The 21,572-nt window shown below is 43.7% G+C and overlaps 2 protein-coding genes across 2 annotated transcripts in view; both read right to left on the bottom strand.

The window, feature by feature from the left end:
• Positions 1–8,130, bottom strand: part of Nphp1 (nephrocystin 1) — a 47,635-nt gene extending 39,505 nt beyond the window's left edge. Inside the window, exons 1-4 of the mRNA XM_070013243.1 lie at positions 8,037–8,130; positions 4,019–4,092; positions 2,835–2,895; positions 1,431–1,555 (exon numbers count right to left, since the gene is read on the bottom strand). Of these exons, the coding sequence (XP_069869344.1) occupies positions 1,431–1,555; positions 2,835–2,895; positions 4,019–4,092; positions 8,037–8,105 (329 nt within the window). The 5' untranslated portion in view covers positions 8,106–8,130. The remainder of the gene's footprint in view (positions 1–1,430; positions 1,556–2,834; positions 2,896–4,018; positions 4,093–8,036) is intronic.
• A 6,484-nt stretch (positions 8,131–14,614) lies between these two features.
• Positions 14,615–15,819, bottom strand: Mtln (mitoregulin). The gene is made up of 2 exons (XM_070013239.1): positions 15,425–15,819; positions 14,615–14,700 (listed from the first exon to the last, which is right to left on the bottom strand). The coding sequence occupies exon 1, from the start codon at positions 15,776–15,778 to the stop codon at positions 15,608–15,610; it is 171 nt and encodes a 56-aa protein (XP_069869340.1). The 5' UTR covers positions 15,779–15,819; the 3' UTR covers positions 14,615–14,700; positions 15,425–15,607.
• Positions 15,820–21,572: the final 5,753 nt, after the last annotated feature.

A 21,572-nucleotide genomic window follows, 5' to 3' on the forward strand; every position in this document is an offset into this window, starting at 1 on the left:
TCTCCAACTGACCACCAGAAAATGGGAAGGTCTCTGTGGCTCAAAGTGGTAGAATCTTAGCTTTGAGTGAAAAAGATCACGAACAGCTCAAGTCCTCAGTTCAAGCCTTACAACCCTAACCAAGAAAAAGAAAAGAAATAAAGAAAAAAGAAAAGAATGGCTCCATATCTGGAGCTGGCAATTAAAGAAAGAAAGGGGAAGTACAAGTAATAGTTTCTACTGTCTAGATGGGCATATGTGACGAGGGACTAAGGGTGAAAAAGTAGCTGGGCACTGGTGGCTTACACCTGTAATCTTAGCTACTCAGGAGGCTGAGATCTGAGGATCACAGTTCAAAGCCAGCCTGTACAGAAAAGTATGTGACTCTTATCTCCAATAAACCACCAGAAAACTCAAGTGATAGAGCACTAGCCTTGAGTTGACAAGCTCAGGGACAGCACCCAGGTCCAGAGTTCAAGCACCAGAACTGACACACACACACCAAAAAAAAAAAGAGTAGGTGAGATATCTGAGTATTACCCTGGATCTGAGGCAAGGAGACCCATATTCAAATCCTGTACCATTCATTTAGCAAATGTTGCTCAATCAGTGTTACATAGTACTTAGAGCAGGAGCACTGGGGATTAAGTTTAGACTCTGATTCTTCCTTGGGTAGGTTTCCTACAAGCTCTCCATTTCTCATTGGTAAAGTCAGGATAATAGAACCTCCTTCTTCAGGCTGTTATAAGGTTAGGTTGAATTATTACTTGCAAAGTATTTAGAACAATTCCTATCCACAGTAAGCTTTCCCTCCAAGCCAGGTATGATGCTAATGAGGCTGTATGCCAGCTGCCAGGTGAGACTGGGAGACAAAGTAAACCAGACACAATTCTCTGCCCAAAGGAGCTTACATTGAGACAGTCGAGGAAAGGGATAATTCCAATGTTGTTCTCCAGGTACCACCATCTATGGTGGTGCGCATGGATCCTAAGGGGTCACATGAGGGATATTCAATCCAGGTTGCGCATGTGCGCGCACACGTGTGTGTGTGTGTGTGTGTGTGTGTGTGTGTGTGTGTGTGTGTGTGTGTGTGTGTGTGTGTGTGTGTGTGTGTGTGTGTGTCAGGGGTGGGGTGATCAGTAAAAGCTTAGAATTAGGGATGAGTTGGGAGTCAGGCAAAAAAAAAGAAGTTCAAAGAGGGGGAGAGGAAAAAGGAAGTTCAAGGTTAAGTGACTAAATGGTGGGGCAAAGGTTGGGGATAACAAACAAGAGACAAGGCTGGAAGGAAGTGGGCAGAATATAGTCCATGTGAGTTTCATCTTTAAGGTAAACCCTAAAAATGAAGGAAGGAGAGAGGAAGGGAGGAAACAGAGGGGGAAAAAAGGAGGGCAATATGGAGGAAAGAGGCAGAAAGAGAGGGAAAAAGGGAGGGAAGGAGCAAAAAAGCATACTCATTTGTAGGTTCTCTACTCATGCCCACAGCAAGTTCCTGCAGCTGCAGGGTGAGCCTGTCCAGAAGATTCTGCTCTTCTTCCTTTCTCTGCTCATAGTTTCCAACAGGTGCAGCTTCATCAGCCTAAGAGAGAATATGGGTCTGCTTCACTGAAAAATTAATTGTAACTCTATTTCTTTAATTGTATTTATTTTAGTAGTTTTAAAATTATATTTACATTTTATCTTTTTAGAGCCTTGTAATTCTTTTAAAACTCCTATAAATGTTATAAGACAAACTAACTAGCACATGAGATTAGACTTGCCCTAGGGAAAGAAGTAAGAGCCTAGAAAATGTAGTTTGAATGGGAAAGCAACCATATGAAGTAAACCAGCATCTCTGGTTTGCTTTGTTTTCTTTCTGAGTATGGCAGCTCCCCAATCAGTCAGGGGCAAAGCTGGATAGAACACTGACTTAGAGACAAGACGCCAAGTGCCAGCCCCTCCCCCCCAATTCTGCCACTTACTGACAGGGAGACAAAGTGTCCTCCCCTTTGAGAATATTCATTTCCTCAGCCAAGAAACGGGAATAATCAGATTTTCAAACTTAAGTGTCAGTGTGTCCCTACGTTGGGAGAAATTTAAATGCAATACAATACAGGGCTCTGATCTGGACAGGGGGATGACATTCAGGTGTCCTCTGCTTGAAATGCTTTGTGATCTTTGTCGTGGGCTCCTCTTTTCAACATCCCATGGGACTGACAGGGCTAATTTTTGTCTTTGTTTTGTTTTCATTGGTATTAGAGCTGCCACAAGATACAAGTCTTTACTACTTACCCTCAGGGCCAGGTAACATATTCTCCCCACAGTGGAATTGCAATAAAAACACTTCCCAACTGTACAGCACACAACTTACACAATACAAACTTTTTTTTTCCTTTATTTTTCTTTTTTGTCACTTGTGAGGCTTGAGCTCTGGGCTGTTCCTGTGTTCTTCAGCTCAAGGCGAGTGCTCTACCACTGGAGCCACACCACCATTTCTGGTTTTCTAGTGGTTTATTGGAGATAAGAGTCTCAAGGCCTTTCCTGCCTGGGCTGTCTTTGAACTGTGATCCTCAGATCTCAGCCTCCTGAGTAGCTAGGATGACAGGTGTGAGCCACTGGCACCCAGCCAATACAAACATTTTTTGTGGATTTTCTGAGTCCTCCATCAGAATAAACTAATCAGAGCTGGATGTCTGGCTCTTCTGCTCTGATGTACATGCTTAGTAAGTCTGCCAGGCAACTCAGTGCTGACTTTATCTCTAATGTAAACTCAGGAGCATAGTGATTTTAATTCATTCCCATTTGATAAAAATACTAGTATAAAAAGAGTTGTTGTTTGGTTTTGGTTTTGGTTTTGAATATGGTCAAGTATAACTTACTTTGTTCAGTTTTTGAAGAGTAGTTTTATTTTCATCTATTGCCCGTTTTAACTGGATACATCTAAATTTTTAAAAAGAAATAAAATACAATGAAGTTTTTTTTGTTGTTGGTGGTGGCCATGGGGCTTGAACTCTCAAGTGTTCTACCACTTGACCATAGTGCCACTTCCAGTTTTTTCTGCTTATGTGGACTCTTGCATGCAAGGCAAGCACTCTACTACTGAGTCACCTTTCCAGCCCACAATGAAGTTTATATTGGCAGAATTTGAAAGCTATTTTACAAAATCATTCACAGTGTCAGCAGGCAGGGCAATAAGCCATTGTATGAATATTAAAATTTACATATAGCCAGGTGCTGGTGCTCATATCTGTAATCCTAGTAACTCAGGAGGCTGAGATCTGAGGATTGTGGTCCAAAGCCAGCCCAGTCAGAAAAGTCTGTAAGACTCTTATCTCCATTAAACTACTCAGAAAAAGCTAGAAGTGGTTCTGTGGCCCAAGTGATAAGAGCACTAGCCTTGGGCACAAAGAGGCTCAAGGACAGCACTCAGGCTCTGAGGTCTAGCTCCAGGACCAGCAATAAATAAATAAATTTAATTAATATGTAAAGGTATTTCTACCTATACTAGAGGACCCTTATTGCCAGGTCCTAGACAGGATAACTCAGACTCAGAAAGCTCCAGTGACTGACTCCAGGTATTTCTTTCTCAAGGAAGAACAATGTCTACAAATGCAGGCATCCCAAGCTCTGCAAAGCAGAAACTGGCCTTGGAAGTGACACACGTGGTCCCAAGCATGATGTTAAGTAGTTCCCAAGCATGGTCTCAATGAAGCCTCCAATCAACCCTTACCACTTTAGGAAAGTAAGCTACTAAAGATGGCAGGATTAGTCAATGGTACAGAGCATTGAGCAGGATTCACAGCTGTTATTCCAAGCACAGCTCATCCAGTTGCATTTAAAAAGGAAGTGGGGAGGGGTAAGGGACAGTGGAAAAAGAAAGGAAAGAAAGGAAAGGAATGAAACAAGGAAGAAAGGAAGGGAAAAAAAGAAAGAAGGAAGAAAGCAGGAGGGAAAGCAAGCAAGCAAGCAAGCAAGAAATCCTCGAGTAATCTCTATGCATTAAATGCTACTCATTGAAATGTCAGTGCAACTCCTGGAAAGCATATGTAACAGTACACTTTACCTTTGATAAATATCTCGCCTTTTATTGGGGTCTAGAGCTCCTTTCGACTGGCCCTCTGAAAGCAAACTATCAACCTACAATGAAGAGACACAATTTAATATACCACATTTAATATCATATTGCCTTAAGGAATAAAATTTTACTTCTCGCCGGGTGCTGGTGGCTCACGCCTGTAATCCTAGCTACTCAGGAGGCTGAGATCTGAGGATCGCGGTTCAAAGCCAGCCCGGGCAGGAGAGACCGTGAGACTCCTATCTCCAATAAACCACCAGAAAACCGGAAGTGGCGCTGTGGCTCAAGTGGTAGAGCGCTCGCCTTGAGCTGAAGAGCTGAGGGACAGCGCCCAGGCCCAGAGTTCAAGCCCCACGACCGACAAAAAAAAATTTACTTCTCTTTCTTCTCCAATATAAAATGGATATTTTTTCAGATGCCTTATTCCTTTTAAAATGAATATTTTAAAAGGTACAATAAAGCTGAAAGCAATTCACAGAAAATACCCACTGTTTACATTCTGCTATTAACACATTACTACATTTATTTAATCTATCCATTAGTCAATCTTATTTTACATGCATGACAAGATAAACTTCAACCATCAATACCTTCTCTGTGGGTAATATACTTTGAGTGTTACTAGAGAATAACTCAACCCAGTTGCAAAATATAGAAAATTACTCAAGGCAGAGGATCATGAGTTAGACAGTCCCTGAAAAGTTAACAGGACCAATCTCAAAAAAAATATATATGAGCAAAAGAGCTGGAGATATAGTTCAAGTTACTGAGGACTTACCTACCTTGTGTGAGGCTCTGGGTTCAGTCCTCAGTTAAAGAATAATAATAACCTACAAAGTTCCCTCTGCCTTTTCCAATATATTCCCATCCTATCTCTCCATAGACAAACCTAGTTTACTTTTTTTTTTTTTCATTTCTTGGAGTTCATTTTGATAAATATTATTTTATATGATCAGAGGCACACAGACATTGTGCCTTTGTGCTCCTTCACCTTATTTGATTTTTTTTTTTTTTTTTTTGGTCATGGGACTTGAACTCTGGGCCAGGGTGCTGTCTCTCAGCTCTTCAGTTCAAGGCTAGCGCTCCATCACTTGAGACACAGTGCCAGTTCCAGTTTCCTGGCAGTTTATTGGAAATAAGAATCTCACAGACTTTCCTGCCCAGGCTGGCTTTGAACTGCGATCCTCAGATCTCAGCCTCCTGAGTAGCTAGGATTACAGGTGTGAGCCACCAGTGCCCAGCCCCTTGGTTGACTTTTTTAAATTTAGAATTAGTTTTGCCTGCTCAGGAACTGTATATAAACGAAGTCAAGAATACTCTTGTAAGTAACCCCTCTCATGCCCCCACAATCATCCATACTATCGTATCACTAATTTACTCATCATTTTTGTTACCCAGTAGAATTGTCACCCAGTATGCAATGTATTTACAGAACTTTGTTAATTTACCCACAAAATTTGCACTTACTTCTCTGATTTCGCTCCTATAGATTGTATTGAAAAGACAAAGTGAGTGAAAAAGAGAAATAAAATCCCACTAGCTTTTCCTCTATTCTATAATTTATGGTCAATCAAGAATTATGTACAAAATGTACACATCTGGTAAGTCATTACAGGTATTATACAAATTAAAAGCTGAGTCCTTGTTTCCCACCTCTCCTACCCCTTGACATGGAAATCTTTTTTTTTTTCAACTATCTGCTGTTGAACAGGAAAGAATTAGCTAATGATATCCAAATGAGTATCATTTCCAGATCCTCAAGGTAACAAAGGCTCCTAGTCAATCTGTCTCCAGATTGAGTAAGCCTTATGGTAGTCTTGTTCTGTTTTCACTTTAATAATTAAAAATTGTTTTTACATATTTTTCTGAAACTTTTCCTGTGTTTATATCTCACTGAATTTAAAATTATGTACATACAGAACCAGATTAAGACCCTACCAAACTTATCATAAGTCATGCTCTATCAACTTTATTATTTTATTTATTTTTGTGGTATGAGGGTTTGAACTCAGGGCCTTGTACTTGCTAGGTCAGCTTGCTTGCTTAGCTGGCACTCTACCAATTGAAGCATACCTCCAGCCTGAATTTTTGTTGGTCATGTTGGAGGTAGTCTTACAGAGTCCTTTGCCCCATCTGACTGAAAATGATGAACTCTAGATCTTAGCCTCCTGGGTAACTAGGATTATAGGTGGAAGCCTATAAATTTTATTTTTATTTCTAGGAGAAGAGAATATTTTGCTTTCTTGGACTATGATGATTCCAATAAAAAGTCACTTAAATATTTTTCTGCCAAATAGTTTGCCTTTTTAAACAGCTGAAATTCGTTTTAACTATTATACAAAAACTTTTGAAGTTGTACATATTTCTGGGATACCATATGATGTTTCCATATACAAATACACTGTGTATAATGTTTAAATCAAGTTAAACATATCTGTCTCCTCAAATATTATCATTTTTGGTGAAAACATTCAAATTTTGTACTTTCTAAATAAGTATAAAGCTGGATAAAATATGAACATCGGTAAATCTCTCATCTGTCAAAGATATAAAATAGTGGTTTTTAAAGTGGGAAATACCTGGTAATAGACTGAATTTGAATTTTTGGGTGGTTCTGGGGCTTTGAACTCAGGGTCTCTAGGCTTAACTAAGCAGGCACTCTTACCACTGAGCTATGCCTCCAGCCCTGGTTTTTGCTAGTTTATTTTTGAAATAGTGTTGCTTCCTATCCTGGATGTTTCCTGGCAGCTAGAATAACAGGCTTGCATTAGAGTACAGCTCTTCATAGAGAGGGAATCTCACCAACATTTTCTGCTTGGCTAGCCTCCAACCTCCTTACCAACCATTTCAGCCTACCAACTAGCTGGGATTGCAAACATCAGCCACCAGTGACAGGCTAGTAGACTGCATTTTTTAAAAGTAAAATCCCATAAAGTGGAATAAGAATTTCAGAAGGTAACCAGTTATTTTTTCTTATTTTAAAAAGTAATAGCCATTCAACTAAAAGGTTTTTAAAAGCCAGAAGAAAAACAATAATCATTACCATTCTGCCATGTAGATACCATCATGACATAGCATGTTTTCTTCTTTCTTTCCTATGATATATGTGTGTGTCTGTGTTGTGTAAAGTGCTCTGTATATTCTCCTTTAATACTTTACCACAAATATTTTCTTTAATACATTAAAATCTCTAATAACAGGTGACAGTACCATTACATTTCAGTGCAAGCTACTAATCATTTGATCATATTTTTCTATTATAAACCAGGTTGCACATATTTTTATACCTAGATCTCTGACTCAATTTTTAATGATCACATATTGTAGATTCCTGGAAGTGTGATTACCCAGCCTAGGAGAATGAGTATTTACTGGGTCGTATCAACCCACTTTTTTTAGGTGCTGTGTCTTATTTTACAGGAGCAGCAACTGCTTCAAGTCATGTCTTTCCCAGGTCTGAGTACTGTGACTTCAAATCTTTGGGACCTTTTTTTCTTTTAAAAGTAGCTGCTTATATTTCAAATTAACTTTTATGCTTATTTGTATCTTCTCTTTATTTCACGTCCTTGACTCAATTCGTTGGATCTTAATGCTTTTTTTTTTTTTTTTTTTTTTTTTTTTAACATTAAGGCTATTCCTTGACCCTTACTGCGCTTGAGTTCCAAGAAGTAATGACCGCCTGCAGTGGGTGAAGGCTTTGGGGCAGGAGCCGTGGACAGCGAGAGAGGCGCTGGGCCAGGCGGGGTGAGGCTGGTTACCGCGGCAGGTGCGGCCTGGGAGATGGAGGGTTGGGAGACGTGCTTGGGTGGGAGGTGGGCGGTGGGGAGAGGGTGCGAGCTGACGGCCACGACTTGAAGACCTATCGCCTGCGTCCGGAGTTGGGGAACGCGACAACTCGGGAAGGTCTGCGGGCTGCACGCGTGGAGTCCGACCAGGAAAGCGCCCGCACACAGCTGCGCCCCTCCTCCCGCCCGCCCAGGCCTCGCACCGAGGAGCCCGACCCTACCTGTAGCTTCAGTCCCTGACCGCGCTGCCGCGCCGCCTGTAGTGGGTCCCGCCGCCGCCGGGCCAGCATCTCTCGCCAGGGCAGCCCTGCTTCCGCCGGTTGTCAGGGAAACCAGGGCGGAGACGCCGGAAGATGACGCATCCCTGAGCGCCCGCCTCCCGGCCCCGCCCAGCCAGGAGACTGGTGGCGGGAAGCGTGTTGCAGCCTTCATTCCTGGGTCGAGTCGCGACCCTCAAGTCCTCAGCTCTTAGTGCAGACTCACATCCCATGACACTCAAGTATCACCACAAAGTGCCTGTTGGGGAGTACTCTGTTTTATGCTATTTGTTTTCCGGTTGCCAGTTTGGGTAAGCTTAAGAAACAATTCGAGCATCTTCCTCTTTCATTAACTTCAAGGAGAGCTTTCCTATGGAACTTTTATGGGATGCATGGGTCTGTTACGCATTTCAAAGATATCTAAAATTCTTTGCGATTTGGGATGTAGAAATTTCTCTCCCTCTGAATTCTGTGAGTGGGTGATTCTGTTGACAAGTCTGTGAACAAATAATGAGTTGTCATGTCGGTTTACTTTGAACTCTCAGAAACGTGGTAATACTTCATGTGAGAATATACCTACCAATCCAATTCCCAAACACAGCAAAACTAGGCCAGGGGCTGGTAGGTCACGCTAGCTATTCAGGAGGCTGAGATCTGAGGACCACAGTTCGAAGCCAGTCCAGGCAGGAAATTCTGTAAGACTCATATCCAGTTAAGCCAGAAAAAGCCAGAAGTGGTGCTTTGGCTCAAATGGTAGAGCATTAGCCTTGAGCAAAAGGAGCTCAGGGACAGTGCCTAGGCCCTGTGTTCAAGCCCCAGGACTGGCAAAACAACCAAAAACTTGATTGAATAAGAATGGTATGAGCTGGGCTGGGAAGGTGGCTCAGTGGTAGAGTGCTTGCCTTGCACGCATGAGGCTCCGGATTCAATTCCTCAGCACCACATAAGCAGAAAAAGCCGGAAGTGGCTCTGAGACTCATGGTAGAGCTGAAGAGCTGAGGGTCAGCGCCCATGCCCAGAGTTCAGGCCCCATGACTGACCAAAACAAAAAGAAAGTCTGAGCTTTCACCCAATCGATGAATTGTAGTGGCTGTTAAGGTCCCAGACTGTGTGAGAAAAACTAAGCCAAGAAATTGACCCTTTACCAAAAACAAAGAGAGGCCATAAAGGGAGACCCTAAAAAATTTCACAAGGATTTCGGTGCTATCTCATACCCTGCCTAATTAGAATGGTGCCTGCCACATTATGTATCCTCCTGTAGCTGTCTTGTAACAACCCCCAGCTTCAAGCTTGCAGGGGCATATGACATTATGTTTCTAGCATGTACAGCCCCCATGAGTAAGAATATCCACCTGCTTTGTGTGGGCACCCCAAATTGGCACGCAAATTCAAACCACAATGATAGGTTAGTTCAAATAGTTACTATGAGACAGACTGTAACCCCATTGGCCACTGACCACTGACATAAATATACAATCTTTGTGTGTGTGCTACAATCCCATTGGCCACCTGTGTGTGACCAGGCTTGACCACATGGATTTTGCCTTTAAAACCCGTAGTTTGTGGGCCATTAAGGGTCGCAGTTTCAGCTCCCAAGTCTGCGCTGCATCCCTGGCCAGTCAGCTATCCACTTCCCCAATAAAGTCATCTTTTTACACAAGGCTGCCTCTGAGTGGTGGACTTTCCCCATAACAGGATCATATTAATATAGACACGTGTTCTTCAGTACTTCCCATAAGCTGATTTCCCCCATCAAACCGAATGATTGCTTATATATTTTTTTTCTTTAAGTATAATATATAAAAAGTATATAAGTCGCCAAGTGTATAGCTCACTAAATTTTCATTTTGGATACAAACATGTAACAGTACATGTAAGATTACCCTATTACCTTCCCCTCCTTCTAGTCCTCTACCCTTACTCCCCCTATCTCCACCAAAGGTCTGTGCCTTTGTTAGTTAGAGGGAAAGTAGATGTTAAAGATGACTAAACCTTGAGCGTTGGCTTTTAACAGCCACATGGTCACATCATACTTGGCCTCTTTAGTCCTGAGAGAAGATGCAAAAAAATACAATCTAGGCCAGAGAGGTGAGAGCTTGGGTAGGGGTACCGATGTGTCATGTCTGGATTTTAAGGAAAGCTAACGAAACTTGGCCTCAAAACTAGTAGGATTTCAACCTCACCTTGTGGTACGGTGAGAAAACAGAAAAGCCACATTTTGAAAGATCAAATCGGAAGTCTTTATTAAAAAGCCAACGACTGCATGTGGATTCCTGTCTCAAAAAACAGCAGCCAATAACTGAGCTTACACCAAGCTTTTAAAGACAACTGAAAGATTAAGTGAAAGATTAATAGACTTTGCCAGAGAACCACACAGATATCAGGTACAGAGAACAAAGAAAGGTTTATTGCCAGGAAAGGGGGCTGGCAAGACTCCTTCTCACAAGGGAGAAGTGAGACAAAGCCCTGGCTATTGTCTGAGGTGACCTATATAACCTAGGAGGCTTAGGAGGAGCTAGAAGGGGCTAAGAGGCAGAGACCCCAGTGTGGACATGTAGGCCGGGGGCTTCATCATGGTGAACTAGGATTTATGGCTGCTATCCAAATAGTAGATAAGGGGTCCTGCAAATGCCTAGACCTGAAAGTCATTCTAAGGGGCTCTTGTTGCCTTATATGGTGGTAACTGCCCCAGAGAAGTGCCAACCCAAGGTAAAGAGGGTTGGAAGTTGATTATTTACTGCCTTTACTACATGGGCCTAGTGTTGCCTAGGAAGGGAGCATGCTAAGCTGTGGAGAAGGGAAGGAGTGGACTAAGCTATGGGAAGGGAGCTCATTTCACTAGCAACAACCACACATGTTTGAGATGGAGACCAAGCCTTAACAAAAGCAGATGTTATATGGACATACATACTCAGGTACAAGCTCAGGTACCAGCAGAATTTATTTTATTGTAAAGATGCTGTACAGAGGGGTTATAGTTAGCATGAGTAAGGCAATGAATGCATTTCTTGTCAACCCTGTTACCTACTCCTTTTTCTCCCACTATTTCCCTCCCCCCCCCAAGTCGTGAAGTTATTTTCCAACATAGTGTCTTCTGAGTATCATTGTTGCATTGGGTCACCTCTTGCCTTGTTTCAGCATTTTGTTATTCCCCTTCCCTTCCCCAAATCAGACAAATATATACATAAGATGCAGGGTACCAGAATCAAAGACAGTGATTGCCAGTGATGGACCAATGGCAAAAGCAAAATAAAATAAAGTAAAAAGAAAGAACTAGATACAGTACAGTGACATGGTCAACCACTACCAAAAAAAAAAAAAAAAAAAAAAGACCTGTTGTCTCCATGTCTTAAATTTCATTTCGATTAGCCTGACTCTATATGGTCATATGTACTGAAGGAGGAACCCACACATCCATCCCAGGGGACCATGCAGAGGCAGGCAGGCACAGGAGAAAAATTATTATAAGGTTTATTAGAGGAGCCATATTTCCCCCAAGAGGGAGGACATGGCCTCTGTCCCCATCCAGGTAGCAGGAGGGTCTGAGGGATAGGAAGTGAGATAGATGAGAGTTCAGGTGGGTCTGGGTGGAGAGAGGGAGGGACCAGCTGTATGGCCGGAACTCCAGGAATGGGAGAGGGCCCAGGTGTGGGTGGAGCTGAGGATCAGAGTTGAGCATAATACTAACATGTACCAGCAGAATTTTTATGTCTAGAGAAGAAACACTTCAACCTTCCAGATAGGGGAAATCTTAGAGGCAACTCAGAGGTGGGCGATTCAAGCCATTCAGGGATTCAAGCCATTCAGGGAGGTAACCAATGCAGAATGAGAGTATTTTTTTTTCTGCAAAGCTTTCCTAAGGCTATGACATCTGCATTTCTCTGAAGCAATGCTATCCCAGCTCACCTTGAGCTAGGCATCTGCAGGCAATGAATGGCCTCTCTCTTCTCTAGGCTTTTTAGCAATCAGCAAGAAGCAACAGGATGGCTCTAAGAAGTTACTTAGACTCAGCCTCCTCACTTAAAAGCTGAGCAACACAATCATCTGGGGAGCTTTAAAAACTTTCCTCACTATACCTCAACTATGTGAACCAGTCTCTGGGGCGTGGTATGCTTAAAATAGTGTTTTTAAGGTCCCCTGAATGGCCATTATAGTTAGCCCTAAACACCCTAAACACATCTACTGAGAAAAGAGATGAAAGAATTCCTTCTAATGGGCTTTATATTTTTTTTGCAATAGAGAACAATCTACTAGGAATAAAAGATGTAAACCAGGTGCTGATAGTTCACACCTAGCTACTTAGGAGGCTGAGAACTGAGGATTGTGGTTCAAAGCCAGCCCAGGCAGGAAATTCTATGAGACTCTTATCTCCAACTAACCACTGGAAAACAGGAAATGGAGCTGTAGCTCAAAGTGGTAAAGCATTAGCCTTGAGCAAAAAATGCTCAGGGACAGCACCCAGGCCCCAGGACCATACCCCCCAAAAAATGTTAATGGCAGGTACTAATGGCCAGGTACTACTGGTAAGTTTGGTGGTCTAAAATGAAAGCAAAAGCACTTAAGAGTGACTGTATGAGGATGGAGTCTAATGTGACCAGGGTTGCCAAAGGACTGATGAAGTGATCTGGAAGGGTAAGATAACCAATGGTCTCCAGAATGGGCAGTTCTACAAATGTAGAGGATGTTAGCTGTTCTTGTTTACCTGCTGAGACTACAGAAGTTAAATACAACATGATAACACAGCTACTGGAGCCAAGGTCCAAGGATGGCGAAAGCAATGTAGAATGGAACATGCTGTCTGAGAAGCTCACCTGGGGCAAAAAGAAGTAGGCTAAGTCAGGCAGAAGCTGTGATTAAATCGGGGTGGGAGCATGTGAGCAGACAATATCATTTCTAGAGTACTGACTGCCACTGTGACTTCCCATTTTCTGATTCTAACTCAGACTAGCATAGAAAAAGTACTATTTCTCTGAGACTGCATCTTCAGAGGCAGGGAACATTTAACCAGGATTAAAGAAAAAAAAGGTGACAGATGTATTGTTAAGGGAATTTGTTCACCACAGGGCTTGAAGCATACAGGTACAGCATTAGCAGGTCATAGTCAAAAAACAAGGTTAGAAATGGTTAAATATGCCATAGGATGCAGACACACAAGTGGGCAGCTCAGGCCTAAACAGGGATGCTCATAGGTGGCACAAGAGAGGGGACTGAATAGATAAGGGTGCTGCAAAATAAGTAGCAAGAAAAAAAATCAGCACAGAAAAAAATCAGGAGCATGGCAGAGGAAGTAGGCCTTCACAATCCAGATGCTTTAATAATACATTTTAATAGTGGGTAATGTGTGCCTCAAGAAACTTCCTGTTTCAAGGAGCCTCAACTGAGCTCAAATTGCAAATTGCAGCCCAGATGGAACTCTAAAGAACATTTTAGTCTTTGTGTAACACGGTCATAGAATGAATGAAAACAAGGTTAGAAGAATAGCCCTAATATAATGAGGAGTGGAGGGGATTCTACAAACAAGTCTTGTGAATTTTCTTATGTTTTATGGAGCTGAGACATAAAATCAGTCTTCATGGAATAAGCAAGGGTGGTGCTCTAGAACACACCTTATGTAAATGAAAAATAATTAGAGGCCTGGTCACTCTAACACTTTTAAACTCTAGTCAAAAGCCTTTCTCCTTTACTTGTATGTTCCATGATACATAAAGGAGACTTTTGCCAAAAAAAATGTAAAACTGTATTTCTAGGAAGCTGCTATTGTTATTATAGTGCAAAGGTCTTACATACATCATCCTTATTTGTTTTATTTACAAGGCTCCTTGCTTTCCTGAACAGTCAGTCCCACAAAAGGATCCACATGGTCCATGATGAATTCTGCCTCATGGCTGTATCACAGATCTCTATAGACTGGGCTGGGAAGGTGGCTCAGTGGTAGAGCACTTGCCTTGCATGCCTGAGGCCCTGAGTTCGATTCCTCAGCACCACATAAGCAAAAAGAAAAAAAAGCTGGAAGTGGCGCTGTGGCTCAAGTGGTAGAACGCTAGCCTTGAGCTGAAGAGCTGAGGGACAGCGCCCAAGCCCAGAGTTCAGGCCCCACAACCGGACCAAAAAAAAAAAAGACTCCACAAAGATCTCTATAGACTGCTAGAAGATACCTGGTCAAAATCACTGATATACCAACTTTAAAAATCCAGATCTCTGTTGCAGTTAAGTGAATAGCAGGCAAGATATTCCTTTCCCTTTTGGAAAAAAAAAAGGTAGCAGGTGCCAAGTGGCTCACACTCACACCTGTAATCCTAGCTACTCAGGAGGATGAGTTCTGAGGATCATGATTCAAAGCCAGCCAGAGGATTCTTATCTCCAACTAAGCAGTCAAAAGCTGGAAGAGGGGATGTGGCTCAAGTGGTAGAGCTCTGTTCTTGAGCAAAAAATCTCAATGACAGTGCTCAGGTCCTGAGTTTAAGCCCCAGGGCCAACACACGGGAACACACACACATACACACACACACCAGGGCCAACACATGCCAACACACACACACATGTTCAAAGATGTTTAAAAACTTTTATTTTAAAAATACAGCCATAAAGTGCAAGAAGAAATTATTTTTTCAGTACTTTCTTCGACAAGCTGTTGGAAACAGAAAAGAGAAAAAAAATTAATAAAACAATGTTTTAACTTCAAAGTAAACCCTGAACTATCAACTGATGGCCTAGCACTGGTGGCTCAAGCCTGTTATCTTAGCTGTCCAGGAGGCTGAGATCAGTAGGATCCTGGTTTGAAGCTAGAATAGGCATAAATAAATAAACAAATCCGTTAGACTCCATCGCCAATTAATCGGCAAAAAATGCGACTGGAGCATCAGCCCAGCAAACTGAGATCCTGAACTCAAATTCTGTATCACCAAAAGATCTGGGAACAGAGAAGAGCAGTGAAACCCTGATGAAAAAAAAAAAAAAGCTGACTATGACGCTGAGCTCCAGACTTCCATGCCAAAAGCTTTCTACTTTGCCTGGCTACCAAAAACCTAAGAGTTCCGATTGGAATTTAGAGAAGAACATCGGTGTCAACCGACGTGCATTACATTTCTTTAAAGCACTTGGTCATCTCCAGTATTTTCAATTGTGAAGTTACATGCCCAGTGCAACTACATTTCACGTAAAAAAAAAAAAAAATGCATCCGAAACACCTGCAGCACTAGAGCATGAGTGATTAGACAGAACTACTGCATTACTGTTTTGCTTGTTTGTTTGTGGAGCAAGTTATTTCCTGTGAGCTATCCAACAGAGTGCCCCGGGATCCTGGCCGTGCCCCCCCTTCCCCCGGCCCCCCGCTTTCCAGCGTGGCTGCTCACCTAACACGCAGGACAATCCTCAGGGCGGCAGAGAGCTAGCAGCGCCAGGCCCAGGCCCCGGCCCCGGCCCCGGCCCCGGCCCCGGCCCCGGCCCCGGCCCCGCCCAGGCCCGCGCGGCCCGGGGCTCACGCGCCGGCATCGAGAGGCAAACGCGAGGTCGTCTGGGGCCCCCGGCGCGCGCCTTCAGGCCAGGTCCAGCTTCTTCTGCGTCGTCGCCAGCTTGTCCTGCAGCCTCCGCTTCCTCCAGTCTAGGTAGCGTCTCCGGAGCCGATTCGCCTGCCAGCCCAGGAGCACTCCGGAGGCGAAAGCCACCAGCACGGATACTTGCAGGGTCCTCTCGGACACGTCCGCCATCGCGACCTCCGGGCCGGCAGCGCGGACTACGGCGCAGCGCTAGGGTCAAAAGACAGCGAGCTCACGGACGGCCGCCCAGGCGCATGTGCGAGACCACGCTTCCTCTCCTCACGTCAAGGCTGACTTGTATTTCCTCCTGCAGTCTTCCCAAACTTTCCGCCCCACCACATTCCTGATCTGACATCAATCAAGTGGCGCCTTGCACTGTTAGCAAACGTTAAATAGCGCTAAATAGCGCTTCTATTATTATTACTTTTTAACTGCGGTGAAGCTACACGTGTTGCTAAATGTTCTGGCAACTCGTTTTGTGTTTACAATCAACAGAAACAGGTGACTTGTTTTCAGAAAACGCATTTAGTTATCCATCTGTGTGTTACTGTTTCTACTGGTGATCAGCTTCAAAATTACTAGATTTGTTTGTGCTAAATATTTTAAAGGAGCAGCAAATCTGCTAATTCAGCAGAAATATTTGAATTTTCAGCAGAAGTACTTGATCCTTACAGTACTGGTTAGTTTGGCATAGTTGTGACCAAAATATCTGAGAGAACAGCTTGCAGAAGGAAAGATTTCTTTGGGATCACAGGCTTTAAAGGGGTCAGCCCACTGCCACTTGGCTCCAAGCACTTAGGCAGGACATGATGGCAGCAATGGAGGGCAGAGGTTTTCTGCCCCATGGCATACAGAAAGCAAAGAGAGGGAGGAAGTGACAGGAGACCAGATGCTGTTGTAAGTGTAAGGTTTTAGGCGAGAAAAGGACCACAGAGAGAGGAATAAAAGATTGACAGGAATGTTTATTGGGGTATGCTCCTGAGCGAACTCCCTGGTTGGGATCAGAGAGGTTGCCCTGAGTATAGTTGTAAGCAGAGCTTTTATAGATGGGGTAAAAGCAGCACTTGTAGTAAGTAGGGACTTGTGGCACATAGCTTGTTTTGCCAGTTTGAGCGGCCGTAGGCCAGCGCACTCGAAGAAGGGTTGACTCAGATGGTGTTTTTGGTAGGGACGTGGTTTTTCTCTGCAGCAGCCTGTTTTCATCTCATGGCCTGACCTTTTTCCCGGCTGCCTACTTCTTCCAGTGACCTACCATCCCAGAAGCCACATTTTAAAATATATAATATTGGAGTCTTTATTATACAGTCTGTTAACTGGCTGCAGGCAGCCAGTTGTTACACAGGCCTGCAGCATACACATAACACAGCTAGGAAACATGCTAAAGAGGAAAGAAAGAACAAAAACAATACCAACAAGCCAATTCAGCTTCATGGGAGAAATGAATTGGGACACCATGATGACTGGAGATGAGCCAGGAAACAGGACACAGGACAAGATCACCAGACACACATGGCATTGCATAATGGCAGCTAGGCTGGTCCAGGCCTAAATAGGTAGGTGCAGGGGGCAGATCCTCAGGAAATTCCCAGTTTCTGGCACTGGACTGACAGATTCAGTAACCTATCAGCCAAGTGCCCACCCCTACCTCCAAGGATCCAGGCACCCATTATCTGGGAGGCAGGTGATGGGCAGGGTTTTTTTTTTCCCCCAGCATTAAGACAAGATGCCAGACCCTACAATCCACCATGTGGCCAAAATGGCCTCCTTACTTCAATGTAACCTTCAAAGCTGCCCCCCCCCACCTGCAAAGCTTCCTCTAATTAGGCCCCACCTCCTAAAGTTTTCTTACCCTGCCCATAATAGTCTACCAGTTGAGGACCAAGTACAAGAATCTGTGGGAGACATTTCACAGCAAACCATAAGTAGATTTCACAAAATTAAAAAATCTAGACTAAATAAAATTTATAACCAAAAAAGTAGATCAGTACACTTAAGTTGTTCTAAACATACATAAATATTTTTCCAATTAACTGAAATATCAGCTTTTAAATTAATGGAATTTTATTGTTATTCTTTAAATTAAAAATCCAGCTCTTCAGCTAGTTACTTAGGAGCCTAGCGGGCCCCGTGTATGGGACAGTATATGTTAAGAAGGGACATGGAACGCCAGAACTAATAGTCTCAAACTATTTCCATTCTCAAACTAAGCAGATCACAGATCCAGAAAGCTCTGATTGAGGTACATTCTAGGCCCCTTTGAGCAAAAGTCCTGCTGTAGATCCAGACATTCTGAATTTTCCTTCTTATCTTTACTGACAGTGATCTTGTTACAGCAAACAGATGAGCAAAAATTAAGACCACATTTTAGAGAGGATAAAGGAGTGTATTGCCAGTGACCTGGCTAGTGCCAGAAAGAAGTTCAGACTCAAGGAAGAGGAAACCCTGGGTTTTATACAAGTTGGTTACACACACACACACACATCATTAATTAGAAAGGCAAAGGTCAGGAGGGTTGACGTCAATGCCAGGACAGGCGTGCAATTTCAAAAATTACTTGTGGACTTTCTGTTATTGATCCAGATAGCTCCATCTGGTCTGCCTGAAACCCATATTCCAGTGGACAGCCTCACCTAGCCACATTCAGGCAAAATGGCTTTTGCCAGGGGCATAGTTACTAGGAAGGTATAACTGTCTACTTCATTCCCCCCTTTAATACATTAACTTAAGTCATTGAAATATAAGTACTACATTTTGCTGACAAGTGGGTCATATTGATGGAACAGCAAGAATGGTTTGATAGCTTCCATTCTGGTCTGAATCATTCTGGTTATTAATTTTTCTTGTTAAGTTAAGGAAGCATAGGCCACAAATGGAGGAGTAGAATAAGAATGGGTGCAGTAATTCCCTGAGTTAAGGATAACCATGGGTTCTAATTTAAAAGGCTGTCATACAATTCAATGCCTAACTTCTTTCCCTCTCCTATCTGTCTAGTTATTTTTGTAGTCTCCTAAATGATATCTGACTTATTGGCACAAAAGCAACATGCTTCCTCAAGTGCTGAGCACAGTCCTCAGTGTGCATATAACAAAAGGTGCAAGTCATGCCAGTTTTGGAGGGCAAGTTCAGCCATTTTGCTGAGCTGAGTGTGGCAGTCTGTGATGGCCATCTCAATCTCCACATGTCCAGGTGGATGGTCTTGCTTGGCGTCTTGGTATCCACATCCCCTTCATAAGGATAGTGGTCCCAGTGGTGGAGGCCCCAGTGATCCCTATGCCAACCAGCATCAGTATCATCACAGCTCTCTTGGCATGGGTCGGATGGGGCACCATGAAGTTGAGACTTCCTTCCCCTCTGTATACTAGGACCTGTGGCAGCACAACTACTAAAATGCAGAGCCCTTTTTGCAAAGACCCATCAATACATGATTTTAGGTCATCAGCACATGCAAAATGGGTTTGCTCAGGAGCAATATTAGCAATATTATCTTATAGGGTAACATTCCCCATGCAAGCTGAAGGCATTTGGGTAATTGAGTAAAAGTGGGGCATTAAAAGAATCATGATGCATTTTTTTTGGCATCTCCCAGGGTAAGAACTGGCCCTGTGGTATTGCAAGATTTTCCATACCCTAAGGTGGCTGGCAGTCAGAAGCCTAGCTCCATGTAAAAAGGCGGTCTGGACTGAAGACAGAGCCAGCAGTCTTGTGCTAGACCTGGCATAGATTGACTGCCCAAGAGTGGCCTATAGTAAATCAGACAGGTCCACCTTAGGGAGGGCAATTGTATAGTAGGGGGCTGGAGAGTTTAAGGAGACTGTTGGAATGGATGGTAAGTGAAGAGGTCAACTAAGGGCCCAATTTGCAAGGGTGGCTGGGATGAAAGAGACCCCTTGGATCCTTGCTGGTGACTCAGAATCTCATTCTCCAGGCTTGACCTGGATACCACTCACTGGAGCCTGGACTGGTAGCTTGATGAAAAAAGGACTACATTTTCCCAATAAGCATTCTGGATTTGGACAACCCCTCCAAACTGAAGCCAGTTGGGTCATATTAGGGCTCCCCAACCAGGTTCCCACATTGACACAATCCCAATCAGGGCAATTATATTCTTCCAAGTTTTGACAGTTGGAGTGTAAATTCTTATTTCCTGGACAGACATAGAAGGCTTGGAGCTGTAACCATCTCTCATAAGTGAGGTCTCCCTACCCAGGGGAAGGGTCTGTGCTTATCACTACTGCCCCATCCTCATGCTGCCCATATGAGGTAATCACCTTTCCTTTGTTTGGTGGTGGTGAATACATAGAGCATGCATCAAATGAGGACAGGGCAGGGTTCCTCTCCTCTCACAAGAACTTGGCTATGTTATAACCCAGTTGGATGTTCTTGATTATAAGGTCATAGTTGAAGAATGCAGCTTGGTCAAGCAGCCCAGAATCCAGCAGAGAAACCAGTACAATTCATCCTAGTAAGGAGTGGAGTCCATATAGATATCTGCAAATCAAGCTAATGGACAAGTCCTTCCCTCTCCAGTACAGACCTAAGATCATGGCTGGTGACACTTTATGTCTTTTTTTGGTCTTTTTTTTTCCTTTGATCAGTCGTGGGGCTTAACTCTGGGCCTGAGCCCTGTCCCTCAGCAATTCAGCAAAAGGCACACACTCTACAACTTAAGCCACAGTGCCACTTCCAGTTTTCTGGTGGTTAAATGGAGATAAGAATCTCTCAGACTTTCCTGCCTGGGGTGGCTTTGAACTGTGATCCTCAGATCTCAGCCTCTGGAGTAGCTAGGATTACAGGCAAGAGCCACTGGTACCTGGCTACTTTGTCTTTTTGATCTCTACTTTGAATAGGTCATCAGCGGGTTCCACAGCCCAACTCTCAGGGTAGGAGCTGCCTTCACTGTGGAGTGGTGTATCCATCAAGTGTTACCTGTAACTGTGAGTGCAGTAGGAGCAGTTACCATAGCCAGTTGTGGCCCCACCCACTTTGGCTGTGAGGGCTGGCCCTTCCAATTCTTAACATACAGCTGGTTGCCTGGTTTAAAAGCATCATAATGGGGGATTATAGCAATAGGGATCATTTCCATAGTCACTTCAGGTATTTCAGACACAATTTCCTGAAGAGCCCAAAGCTGATGGGATCAATGCCCCTTTAGCTAGATTCTCCCTGAGCCTGGCCACCACTGGAGAGAGTCTTCCAAATATTATATCATAAGGGGGTTAACCCCTCCTTAAATGGGGGTATTTCTGGGCTTAAAGAGTGCCAATGACAACAAATCTATCCAGGTAGTTCCTGTTTCTTCTGACATCTTAGTCAAAGCAGTCTTCAGGGTCCAATTGACTTTCTCCATCAGTCCAGAACTCTGAGGTCTGTAGACGGTGTGAAGTTTCCAGGTGATTTTAGAGAATTCTGGCCAAGCTTTGAGTAACTGCTGCAACAAAAGCTGGCCCTTTATCTGGCCCAATTGACAAAGGAAGTCCATGCCCTGGAATGATATCCTTTAGTAAGACCTTGGCAACCTCTTGAGCTTTTTCAGTCTTAGAGGATAGGCCTGAATATGTGCATATCAGAACTAGCAGGCACATGTGGCCATCAGGGGCTAGAGCCACCTCAATGAGGTCTACCTCCAGATGCTCAAATGGGCTGGATCCCCGATATCTAATTTTCAGAGTGGGCTATGGTTCCAGTCTTGGCTTATTCTTCAAACAGGTGGGATACCAGGCAGCAACCTTTCAGCACTAGACATGTGGGTGGGAAGTATAAGCCCCTTCTCCAGTACCTTGGCCATGACAGTTTTAGCCATGTGTGTCCACTGGTGCAACTGCTGGATGATGTAAAGGCCAAGCACAGCTGGGACCATGGCCCTCTGGTCAGGCAGGATCCACCATTGCTTTTGCTTGAAGGCAATGGCCCACTGGTCTTCTTCCTAATGCTCAAGCAGGATGGGCACCACTAACACCTTGGCAGC

The sequence above is a fragment of the Dipodomys merriami genome, unplaced genomic scaffold (assembly GCF_024711535.1).
Source record: "Dipodomys merriami isolate MVZ:Mamm:240054 unplaced genomic scaffold, mDipMer1.0.p SCAF_90, whole genome shotgun sequence".
Taxonomy (NCBI): Eukaryota; Metazoa; Chordata; class Mammalia; order Rodentia; family Heteromyidae; genus Dipodomys; species Dipodomys merriami.

Excerpts from the sequence above, each read along its gene's own strand:
- Mtln (XM_070013239.1), bottom strand. The coding sequence starts at position 15,778 with ATGGCGGACGTGTCCGAGAGGACCCTGCAAGTATCCGTGCTGGTGGCT.